This window comes from Pristiophorus japonicus, chromosome 16, assembly GCF_044704955.1.
Source record: "Pristiophorus japonicus isolate sPriJap1 chromosome 16, sPriJap1.hap1, whole genome shotgun sequence".
Lineage (NCBI taxonomy): Eukaryota > Metazoa > Chordata > Chondrichthyes > Pristiophoridae > Pristiophorus > Pristiophorus japonicus.
In genome coordinates, this window is record NC_091992.1 from 126,030,375 (window position 1) to 126,042,856 (window position 12,482).

At 44.3% G+C, this 12,482-nt stretch overlaps 1 protein-coding gene across 6 annotated transcripts in view; it reads left to right on the forward strand.

Moving 5' to 3' along the window:
* The window catches only part of cep131 (centrosomal protein 131), a 135,942-nt gene that overhangs the window by 18,786 nt on the left and 104,674 nt on the right, over positions 1-12,482 (forward strand). For all 6 annotated transcript variants that reach the window (XM_070857828.1, XM_070857827.1, XM_070857826.1 and 3 more), the window contains one exon: positions 639-748. In XM_070857828.1, coding sequence (XP_070713929.1) covers positions 639-748 — 110 coding nt within the window. The remainder of the gene's footprint in view (positions 1-638; positions 749-12,482) is intronic.

The window sequence follows — 12,482 nt, forward strand, 5'->3', positions numbered from 1 at the left end:
CAACCACACATGTCTATCCAGTGGGGCTACTGGATAGCAATTCGAAGCATGAATCCTGGATGATTTCTCCACTTCCCCCCCCTCTCCTTTCCCTCATCCAGGGAACACTAAGACCAATTTTAGTTCTCATTTCCCCCCATCCCTGCCCCCTTTTCAGCCAAAGCTGTGATTAACTCGTGAGCAAAACTAGATATCTATAGTTTAATGGTACATAAAAGCACTTGAATTGATTATTTGTTACTGTTCACCAAGCTGAGTCTTTCTAATGCCTGGTATGCTCAATAAACCATTTGGCAAGGGTTGGATACAGTTAGCAGATCTGCCTCTGACAGATTGATTTTGGTGGTTGTCATTGGTTATCTCACCGCTGGCAGTACTCTTCCTCTCCACCCCCCCCCCCCCGTCCCGTCCCGCCTCCTAAAATCAGTAATGCTACTCAAATTGGGAAAGTGCAAAATGTGCTATTGCACCAGAATGTTTATATGAAGTAGGGATAAAATATCCCAGGAAAGGCTCTTGGTTTCCTGGGCATGATTGGAAAACTGTATTGCGTGTGTGTAAATGCGTCTGTGAGTGAAGTCAGGAGAATGAGAAATGTCACATGTAGAAGTCATGCCATGGTGTTTGCCTCTCTGCAGGGCGATGCTGGGCTTGGAAACCTCTCTGGCAGTAGTTCCCGTGCCATTAACAATTTACGACGGTCGAACAGTACCACGCAAGTTAACCAGCAAGCCAATGCCACATTAAGGTAATGCAGTTAATTTACATGACAGAAAACTGAAGCAGATCCCTCTTTAAGTGGAATTTAATGTGCTGTGTAAATATGAAGGAAATCTTGCAAATGAATTGACTAATAACGATGCCAAAACACTCAGCAATATTTTGATTAGTAGGTCAGCATTAAATGTCCCAACGTGGAATGGGCCTTTACTCTCTGGAGTTTAGAAGAATTAGAAGTGATCTCATTGAAGCATACAAACTTCTGAAGGGGATTGATAGGGTAGATGTTGAGAGGTTGTTTCCCCTGGGGCTGGAGTGTCTAGAACTAGGGAGCACAGTCTTGGGATAAGGGGTCGGCCATTTAAGACAGAGATGAGGAAGAATTTCTTCACTCAGAGGGTTGTGAATCTTTGGAATTCTCTGCCCCAGAGGGCTGTGGATGCTGAGTCTTGGAATATATTCAAGGCTGAGATAGATAGATTTTTGGAGTCATGGGGAATAAAGGGATATGGGGATTGAGCAGGAAAGTGGAGTTGAGGTCGATGATCGGCCATGATCTTATTGAATGGCGGAGCAGGCACGAGGGGCCGTAGGGCCTACTCCTGTTCCTATTTCTTATGTTCTTGTGTCTTATAACACCGTTTCCCAGCTTTACATGAGTTTTTGAAAGAGGGAAGCCTATACACAACCCCCTTTTCATCTCTCTTCCCCCTACTGTGTATCGTGGAGGCATTAAAAGAGAGAAGGCAGCAGCTGCAGTGATATTCCCAGCCTGATAGGTTGGGTCCTGCCTACTGCCAGCTCCGCATTGGTTTTATCTGTGCTTTCTGGAACTTAGCCAGCAATGGGAGATGACTGAGTGATAATAATAATAATGTACGTGCTACTCGTGTGTGGGTGTATATGTTCTAAATGGAGCAAAAAGTAGGGGTGGGTAGGAATGTGGAGCTTTTATAATTCCAACAGGGACATCATAAAACAGGTTCTAAGCCAACGGCAGCAGAACATGTGCAAGGGGAGGAATAACTGTTGAAAAATCAAGAGTAAAGAGTTAGATCTCAACTGTTCGTCAATCTTGCAGACGGTGTCATCGCAAGTGATGCTACATTAAAGACGGCCAAAGTGAGATTTTGTTGATTGCTTGCAAGAGGTTCCTTTACTGAGGCAAGGTTAGCAGATTCGCCTTGCTCTGTCAGAATTTCCTCCTCCCTACGTCTCACTCGGACCATGAGGAAGTCGTTAAAGCTCAGAATGGATTAATTTACCCGAGAGACATTCTCGAAAGTTATTAATGCCGTTACTGTGATTTAGTTTAACACTTGTTGAAACAACAGCTGATTCCTGATCTTGTCTCTTCACTTGCCTGCTCCTAAAAATAAAACACTCCTCACCCTGCCCCCCTGCCCCTCTGCCCTACACTGGCCCTAAAAATTGTCTGGCCAGTGATAATTGTTAGTTACAACCATAAGAGTGCTCTGGTCACATGGGAAGGGAGAGGCACTATAATATGGGTCTTGCGCAGTCATGATTTTTATTGCTCCACCATTGGTTGTCCTACTGGCTAAACCCTAAGGTCTGGAATTCTCGCCCTAAACCTCTCCGCCTCTCTACCACTCACTCCTCCTTAAAACCTACCTGTTTGACCAAGCTTTTGGTCACCTGTCCTAATATCTCCTTATGTGGCTCGGTGTCAAATTTTGTTTGATAATGCTTCTGTGAAGCATCTTGGGAAGTCTTGCTTTGTTAAAGGTACTATATAAATGCAAGTTGTTGTTACGTGATGACATGAGAAGATGATCACTACAAATAATTCTTTTATTAGAGATTGAGGGAAATGAGACCGATATATAGAAATTCAGCATGAATAGTAGACTTTAGTTGCTACCATGCTAACCAAACAGAGTTAAATAAGAGATGTGTGTACGTACAGCAAAATAAATAAATTCGCTCCCCAGTCTGTACTGATCACGTTCTATCTGGATACTTTTGAATGGGACATGCCAATAACCAACAGTTTTGCCCTATTGTTTTCCACTCTTTTTCACCCACAACCTCCCTCCAGCCAGTTTTTTCCCATGTGACGTCAGTAAAGGTCATTGCAAGCCACTCGTTCTAAAGTGGAACCTCAGTTACCCACACTGTTAATTATCTATCTGAATTTTTGTACGGGTCAAGAGATCAGCTGGAGTCAGGGCTTCCAGAATTTTTGAGGATAATAGTTTAAAATAAAGCTGAGATGAAGTTGATTTAGAGCACATGTTGAAAGGGGATTTTCAGGCTCTTGCTATTCTGCCAATTTCCATTCGACGAAGAGGAACAGCTATCCAGTGACTTCTTCGATGATGAATATTATAGTAATCTCTGTGCTTGAAATTGTTGGTATGGGAGGATGAAAAAAACGTAATTGGCATTGGGATTGTGATGTAGATGGTGGATGATGAACTGGCGTATGTGGAGGCTGATGGGGGTGGAAGGCGGTAAAAGCAAAGGCCCAGGAACTACGGTAGATGTGATCAAGGGTTCTGTTGATCACTGAGGAGGGAAATCCTTGGTTGAGGAAAAGAGACATTAGCCTGGAAATTGCGTTTGGAGGCTTGCCACCCGCGTACGAACCACAAATAAAGTACGCACTTGCTTGCTGCCTTCCGAGCTTCAGACTCTTGCGGTCCTGGGCTTGCGGGTAGGCTTGCGGGTATACATCCGCGTAAAGACCCACACATCCCAGGGGCGCAGGCGGTTCGCAAGCCAATGACAAAGGGGGATTCCTTTGATGCTTTTGGTAATTCCATTTATGTAGGGAGGGGAGGGAGGGAGGGGAGGGATGGCGGGGGGGGGGAGGGGAGGGATGGCGGGGGGGGGAGGGGAGGGATGGCGGGGGGTGGAGGGGAGGGATGGCGGGGGGTGGAGGGGAGGGATGGCGGGGGGGGAGGGGAGGGATGGCGGGGAGGGAGGGAGGGGGAGAGGGGAGGGGAGGGAGGATAGGAGAGACCAGAGAGTGAAAGATGCCTGTGTAGCTTTACCCAAGCAAGGTACAGCAAGTTAGCATGCAGGCACAGCAAGTAATTGGGAAGCCAAATGTTGCAAAGGGGATAGAGTATAAAAGTAGGGAAGCCCTACTACAACTGTTGGTGAGACCACACCTGGAGTACTGCGTACAGTTTTGGTTAATTAAGGAGGAATATACTTGCATTGGAGACTGTTCAGAGAAGGTTCACGAGGTTGAATACTGAGATGAAGGGGATGTCATATGAAGAAAGATTGAGCAGGTTGGGCCCATACTCACTCATTGGAGCTTGGAAGAATGAGAGGTGATCTTTTGAAACGTATAAGATTCTGAGTGGGCTTGACAGGGTAAATGCAGAGAGGATGTTTCCCCTCGTGGGGGAATCTAGAACTAGGGGACAAACTTTCAAAATAAGAGGTCGCCCATTTAAAATGGAAATAAGGAAGAATTTCTTCTCTGAGGGTGGTGAATCTTTGGAATTCTCTACTCCAGAGAGCTGTGGAGGCTGGGTCATTGAATATATTTAAGGTGGTGATAGACAGATTTCTGAACGATAAGGGAGTCCAGGGTTATGGGGAGAGGGCAGGGAAATGTTGAGGCCAAGATCAGATCAGCCATGATCTTATTGAATGGTGGAGCAGGCTCGAGGGGCCAGACGGCCTACTCCTGCTCCTATTTCTTACGTTCTTATGTTCTAAGGAAGGAGCCAAAACCTTAAGGAAAGAAAGAACTTGTATTTATATAGTGCATTTCATAACCACAGTATGTCCCAAAACGCTTTACAGCTAATGTAGGGAAACATGGCAGCCAATCTGCGCACAAGAAGATCTAACGAACAGCAATGAAGTCATGACTAGATAACCTGTTTTAATGATGTTGGTTGAGGGATAAGTGTTGGTCAGGACACATAGAGGAACTGCCATGTTTTTCTCTAGTGTCATGGGATCTTTTATGTCTACCTGAGAGAGTTGTTTGTAGGATTCTAAAGGGACTGGATAATGTAGACCATGACGAGATGTTTCACCTTGTCCAGAACAGTAGTACCAGAGGACCCGGCCTGCGCTTGAAGGGGAGTAAATTCAAAACTAATCCACGGAAATTGGCCCTGGTTTTAATTGCAGGTGAATTCCCCGTTCAGGCCTGAGTTAAAATTACAATCGGGTCTCAATGGTGTCAGTGGGCTGCAACCTGCATATGTAAAAAAAGGACCCTGTTGGCTCCAGGCGTGTGTCCTTGCTGCCTGCTCAGGAGAGCAGGTTAAAATTGCAGATATTGCGATCATGGTGGTTTTCGAACAGGTGATTTTTAACTACCCAAATGTCAGATTTCTGCTGAGTGAATAGGGTTAAAAATCACCCCCATTATTTCAGTAAACGTGTGATTCAATCTATGGTAGAAGCAGACAGCATTGATTCATTCAAATGCAAATGAGATCGATTTATATAGATTTCTTTCAGAAATTAACATTTTGGGATACAGAATATGAGTAATTTGAGACATGCTGTGTGGTCAGTGTAGCATGCTTGGGAGGGACAGGTGACTTTGGATATCTGCTTCCCACCACTGGGGCTTTCCTCACCGCACGCTTGGGTCTGTTGTAGATGGAGATTGATTGCCACTATTGATTTTTTTTTTGTCGAGAAATTCCTGTGTTCCAGACGAGGCCTCAGTTCAGCATCTGACCTGAAAGACGATATCTCCAACAATGCAGGACTTCAGCCCACGACCTTCGCACTCTGAGTTGGTATTGCTAAATTTTAAACCCTGCTTTCCGACAAAAGGTTAACCAGTTATGTTTCAGGATGATATCCCAGTACGATGTGTGGAAATAAATAAATTTAAAATTACTTGTTTCAGTATCTTAAGACAAGCTTAATAAAAATAGTAGATCCTTACAGTTGCTTTTGAATTGGTGCAGTTTTAATTTGGGTTCTGTGAGTTTTTGTCCGCTTTTCTATAATTGGTATATTGGTATAATTTGGAATCCAAGCACCTGATACCCGTGAACTGGCTCCTGGTGGTTACACTGCTAAATCCTATTCCATATTCTAGTGGCAGACAAGTGGACCCATTTAAAACAAACCATCCTGTGAGTATGTCTCCATACAAGAGAGCTGGATTTAACACCACAAATGCTGGGAGCCAGCTCTTGGACACAAGTGGCCTGGGATCCAAATTAAACCAATATTAAAACCATTTAGTCTTGGACTCATGTATTACCTTTTCTTTTTAAGTAATCTAAATGCTGTTAGCTGTTTTTTTTTAATGTCAGCCTGTGGCTCAGTGGGCAGCACTCTTGCCTCTGAGTCAGAAGGTTGTGGGTTCGAGTCCCACTCCAGGGACTTAAGCACATAAATCTAAGCTGAAACTCAGTGTAGTACTGAGCGAGTGCTGCACTATCGGAAGTGCCATCTTTCGGATGAGACATTAAATTGAGGCCCCATCTGCTCTCTCAGGTGGGCGTAAAAGATCCCTCGGCACTGTTATGTTCAGAATAACTCCACAAGACTATATTGTAAGCTCAAACTGTTGTGACCTTGGTCTCTTTAAAATAACTCCAGAGTGAGGAAACAACATGGTAGACTGCCTTTTATACATGCTTGCCCAGGGTGTGCAGGTGACCCTTGGGTCTCCCACAGATGCGCCCCCCGGTGGCAAATCTTACACATTGATAATATTTACATACATAACAGGCATTATTTTGAAGAAGAGTGTCCTGACCAAGCAACATCATTAAACAGATTATCTGGTCGTTATCACATTGCTGTTTGTGGGCAAATTGGCTGCTGTGTTTCCCACAATACAACAGTGACCACACTTCAAAAAGTTCATCATTGGCTGTACAGCGCTTTGGGATGTCCCGTGGTCGTGAAAGGCAAGTCTTTTTTTCTTTTCAAAAGAAGACAATGACTAAATTGGAGTTTTTGATGTAGTGTGACTTGCTTGGAAGATGTCATACTGTAGAATGTAATTCGTATCACATGATTAAGAACATAAGAAATAAGAGCAGGAGTAGGCCATTCGGCCCCTCGAGCCTGCTCCACCATTTAATAAGATCATGGCTGATCTGATCATGGACTCGCTCCACTTCCCTGCCCGTTCCCCATAACTCTTTATTCCCTTATCGCTCAAAAATCTGTCTATCTCCACTTTAAATATATTCAGTGACCCAGCCTCCACAGCTCTCTGGGGCAGAAAATTCCACAGATTTACAACTCTCTGAGAAGAAATTTCTCCTCATCTCAGTTTTAAATGGGTGGCCCCTTATTCTGAGACTGTGTCCCCTAGTTTTAGTTTCCCCTCTGAGTGGAAATATCCTCTCTGCATCCACCTTGTCGAGTCCCCTCATTATCTTATATGTTTCAATAAGATCACCTCTCATTCTTCTGAACTCCAATGTGTATGGGCCCAACCTACTCAACCTATCCTCCTCATCAACCCCCTCATCTCCGGAATCAACCTAGTGAACCTTCTCTGAACAGCCTCCACTGCAAGTATATCCTTCCTTAAATACGGGGACCAAAACTGTATGCAGTACTCCAGGTGTGGCCTCACCAATACCCTGTACAGTTGTAGCAGGCCTTCTCTGCTTTCATACTCTATCCCCCTTGCAATAAAGGCCAACATTCCATTTGCCTTCTTGATTACTGTAGGGGGTTTTTGCTCTGCCCATTTGCGGGGGTCTTTGGTGGTTGTTGGTCTATTGGACCTCACTGTCCCTTCTAGGGTATGGCTCAGCAGCTTATGACTCGCTGACCACTAAACTGGCGGTTTCGAAGCGTCCTAGCATCCCTATCTGGTTCTGACCTCAGAATTTTTGGTGGATTATGAGCTCCTGCAAGGAAAGGAAAGCAAAAAAAAAACGCTCAGAGACAAGTGGTCCTTGGAACGAAAAAAACGGTTAAGTCCAATTTATTAACCCCGGTCAGTTTCCAACAAGGTCAACCTTCATCAAAACACATATCTGACACATACTTATAAACTATGAAAATCTGTTGGAAGAAACGGACACAACGAAAACCTTACACAATTTTACCTTTACAAGACATTCCCAACACCACCCCAACCCCCTTTTTACCTGACTGACCGAGGCTGACAGTTGGGAAAAGAAACCCCAGAATAATACTTACGATCCCTTTTGACAATTATTTTTTTTTTAGCCGTAGGATGGTTGGTTTACGGGGTAGCTGGTTTACGGGGTCAGTTACTTCGGTCTCCGGTTCTTCAGCTGGTTGGCCTCGGAGCGTTGTTCGGTGTGCGGCTCGGCTTCTTGAGACGATGTTGGGCCTCTCGGTAGTTGGGTTGTATATTCTGCACATAAGTCGAGTCCAGGGCCCGTTCGATGGTATGTCTCCCAGCCGGTAACAGTCTGTCTCCGTTCTCTCTCGGTTTCTGTCTGTCTGTGACTCCTACTGCTCTTCAATGCCTTCTCCTACGGCTCCAGCTGCTTCTGCCCTGGTGGTTATGTAGGTCCTATATTTGTACCCAATTTAGTTCTGGCCTTTTTGCGCTCAAACTCAGTTGGTGGTCCATTGTGTAAGTTTGGGCGGGGAGATAGTTTTGAATATTTAATCAGAAGATGTCACAGGTACAGGTAGGTGTGAGGACAGGGGTATTGTTTCAATACACATTGGTGCCTCAAAGTCTGCTGGTCCATTGTAACAGTCCTGAGAGTCAATCGGTTTGGGCCTCCCCTTTGATGGGCCATCACCGCAGTGATCTCAGGACTATTGTCCACTGTCCATATTAATTAGGTAGATGATGGTCCACATTCATAATTTGATTAGGGGTGAGTCATATTTTCGAACTGGGCCGGGTAGTCCCCATTGGTTGAGGATTTCCCCGCTTCAGGCCCGACTCGACCCCTGATTGGCCAGCCAGAATGCACTTTTCCCCCATTGGCCAGTGCCTCTGTCTCGCTTGTGAGCCAGACTCCACAATGTCTGTATCTGCCCACACGTTTCCCAGCCTGCCTGGTCTGAGGATTTTACTTGGTCAAAACTGTTCATTTAAAATGTATAGGACGATCCCATCTTAGTTTTCTTGTCCTTAGGGTGTTCCAAAAGAAAATGCGGCCGTGGATTTTCGAACCTTGCATTATCTGCTGTACCTGCATATGATTGCGGACTGTAAATCACAAGTAGAACAAATATCTTCTTCAGCATCTCATTGCAGTATTCTGTTTGTGTAATGCATATTTCAATTTTGTAAAAATAAATATGTTTTCTCTACAGCTTTTACTGTGTGTATTCTATGGAGTATTACCCCAAGAATCTTGACATAATCTATGTATGCTGCATAATTGGTTTGTGCTATACATTAAAGAGTGGCTTGTGGCTCCCAAATGTAACACTAGGAGGACTTGTGTGTAGCAATGATATAATGCAGGCTTTGCTGAGTTTTGTTTTGTATTGGCAGGCTGCTTGCTGCAGTGCTGCTGCAGGAGAGAGGATATTGAGGATGAGATTGGGTGGGAAAGAGAAGCGAAATAGGAATTGTAGAGGGTTTTGAAGTTTTTCTGACAAAGGGAAGCATTTTAAAAATTTCTTGTTGCATTTCTGTTTCATGGCCTTATCCTTTAACATTTGAATTTGTGAGCAATGCTTTCTCTTGAGCTGCTCCATCCTGCTTTCTCTCTCTATGCCTCCTCTCCTGTAGCTGGTGACCTGCTGGATATAATTCATCGAGTGTCAAGCTGCTCTCTGGTACCTCTCTGAAATGACAATCGGCTGTGTGGACCATGGGCAATGAGGGACAAGTGACCATGGGGCTCATGCAGCCAAACATGATCCTGTCCTCTTCTAATATCTGCAAGTGTGTGTTTCTAGCTGGAGTCCCAAGACCGAAATAAAGAAACCAATCCCTGGTCATAGTGTTTATGCGTGCATTCACTCCACCCCCTCCCTTTCTATCTCTGGCCTGGGTTCAAACCAGAGTAACCTCTTCCTCCCCCAGATAAAACACTGACACCCTGGGGATATTGGCTAACCGAGATTGAACCTTTTTGGAATAGTCTTTTGATACTGAAGCTACTGCAGGCAGCAGTTTGACACTCCAACCATGTATGGGATGCTTTCTCTATTCAGCTAAAAAACCTTTATTTAAGGTGTGGTGCACCCTTTGCTGATGGTCATGTCTACTGTATCCCATAACCCTCCCACTGGTAGCTATGATGATCCTTTAGAGATGTATGAAATTTGACAATATTTCAATGTTAATTTCAAGTTTTTGAATCTTCACAGAGCTTGGGAACTTTGGAGGAGTCTGTTGACTAATTTAAAAAAAGAACAGAGTGGGTGATTGGTTCCACATTCAGTGCTGGGATCGCACACTGTCATACCTGGCCAAACGGGGTCTACCTCAGCACATTTTTGAAATGGAAAATTTCTATTGTGGGGCCCAAATGATGGGACTCCATGAGTTACTTTGCAACTTGCAACCTATATAGACATCTTTTCTCTGGGAACAAGGAGATTAAAAAGTAATTTTACTTTTGGAAGAGCAGTGAATCCATGATTTATCTCATGGGATTTTTTATTTTATGCGTGCCCATTATTTTCACTTTTTATTTGATTGTAAACATTAAATCATAGAATCATAGAAATTTACAGCACAGTGGGGGGCCATTTCGGCCCATCATGTCCTCACCGGCCTGCCAAGAGCTATCCAGCCTAATCCCACTTTCCAGCTCTTGGTCCATAACCCTGTAGGTTATGGCACTTTAATGCACATCCAAGTATCTTTTAATTGTGGTGAGGGTTCCTGCCTCTATCACCCAATCAGTTCCAGACCCTCACCACCCTCTGGGTGAAGAAATTTCCCCTCCGATCTCCTCTAAACCTCCCCCCAATTACTTTAAATCTATGACCCTGGTAGTTGACCCCTCTGCCGATGGAAATAGGTCCTTCCCACTCTATCCAGGCCCTTCATAATTTTATACACCTCAATCAGGTCTCCCCTCAGCCTCCTCTGTTCTAAAGAAAACAGACCCAGCATCTCCAATCTTTCCTCATAGCCAAAATTCTCCAGTCCAGGCAACATTCTTGCAAATCTCCTCTGCACCCTTTGCAGTGCAATCACATCTTTCCTGCAATGTGTGTGTTTTATACAGTTCAAGCATAACCTCCTTGCTCTTGTATTCCATGCCTCGACTAATCTTAGCCACCTTTCTACCTGACCTACCTTCAGGGATCTGTGGACCTGCATTCCAAGGTCCCTTTGTTCTTCTACACTTTTCAGTGTTGTACCATTTTAATGTGTATTCCCTTGACTTGTCAGACCTCCCCAAATGCATTACTTCACATTTATCCGGATTGAATTCCATTTGCCACTGTTCTGCCCACCTGACCAGTACATTGATATCTTCATGCAGTCCGCAGCATTCTTCTTCATTATCAACCACACAGCCTCTTTTAATGTCATCTGCAAACTTCTTAATCATACCCCCAACATTTAAGTCCAAGTCATTGATATATACCACAAGAAACAAGGGACCCAGCACTGAGCCCAGTGGAACCCCACTGGATACCGCCTTCCAGTCACAAAAACACCCATCAACCATCACCCTTTGTTTCCTGCCTCTGAGCCAATTTTGGATCCAACTTGCCACTTTGCCCTGGATCCCATGGGCTTTTACTTTCGTGACCAGTCTGCCATGTGGGACTTCATCAAAAGCTTTGCTAAAATCCATATACACTACATCATATGCACTACCCTCATTGACTCTCCTGGTTACCTCCTCGAAACATTCAATCAAGTTAGTCAGACACGACCTTCCTTTGACAAATCCATGCTGACTGTCCTTGATTAATCCATGTCTTTCCAAATGAAGATTTATCCTGTCCCTCAGGATTTTTTCCAATAATTTTCCCACCACCGAGGTTAGGCTGACTGGCCTGTAATTATTCACTCTATCCCTTTCTCCCTTTTTAAACAAAGCTACAACATTCGCAGTCTTCCAGTCCTCTGGCACCATGCCTGTAGCAAGAAAGGACTGGAAAATGATGGTCAGAGCCTCTGCTATTTCCTCTTTTGCTTCTCTTAACAGCTTGGGATACATTTAATCCGGGCCTGGGGATTTATCCACTTTCAAAGATGCTAGGCCTCTTACTACTTCCTCTCACTATGTTTATCTCGTCACACTCCTCCTCCCTCGTTGCAAAGTCTGCATCGCCCCTATCTTTTGTGAATTTGGGGAATTGAATTCCCTTGTAATGTATTGTTCCCCCGAGAAGTATTCAAGAGGAAGCAATTTGCAAGAAAATCACTAATTTAAAAAAAATCAATTACTTTTGTGCTGAATGTACTGATGTTGAAATTCTCATTTTGTTGCTTAATCAGAGGGAGTTGTAAACGATTGCACCGGCCTTTTTTAATGAAAGTAGGTTGGTTCTTACGTGATTGTAATTGTGACAGTAGGTGGCAGTGTCTCCACAGATCAGCTTATGGGACAGTAGCATCTTTGGTCAGTGAATGGTGCACAGTTAGTGAGCACCTAAAAGTGATTGAGGAAATAAATTCAAAAAAGTGTTTTCCTCATCTATTTCATTGGATTCTGGTCACCACATTACAGGAAAGATGTGATTGCACTGGAGAGGGTACAAAGGAGATTTACGAGGATGTTGCCTGGAGTGGAGAATTGTAACTATGAGGAAAAATTGGATAGGCTGGGGTTGCTTTCTTTGGAACAGAGGAGGCCGAGGGGAGACCTTATTGAGGTGTATAAAATTATGAGGGGCCAAGATAGAGTGGATAGGAA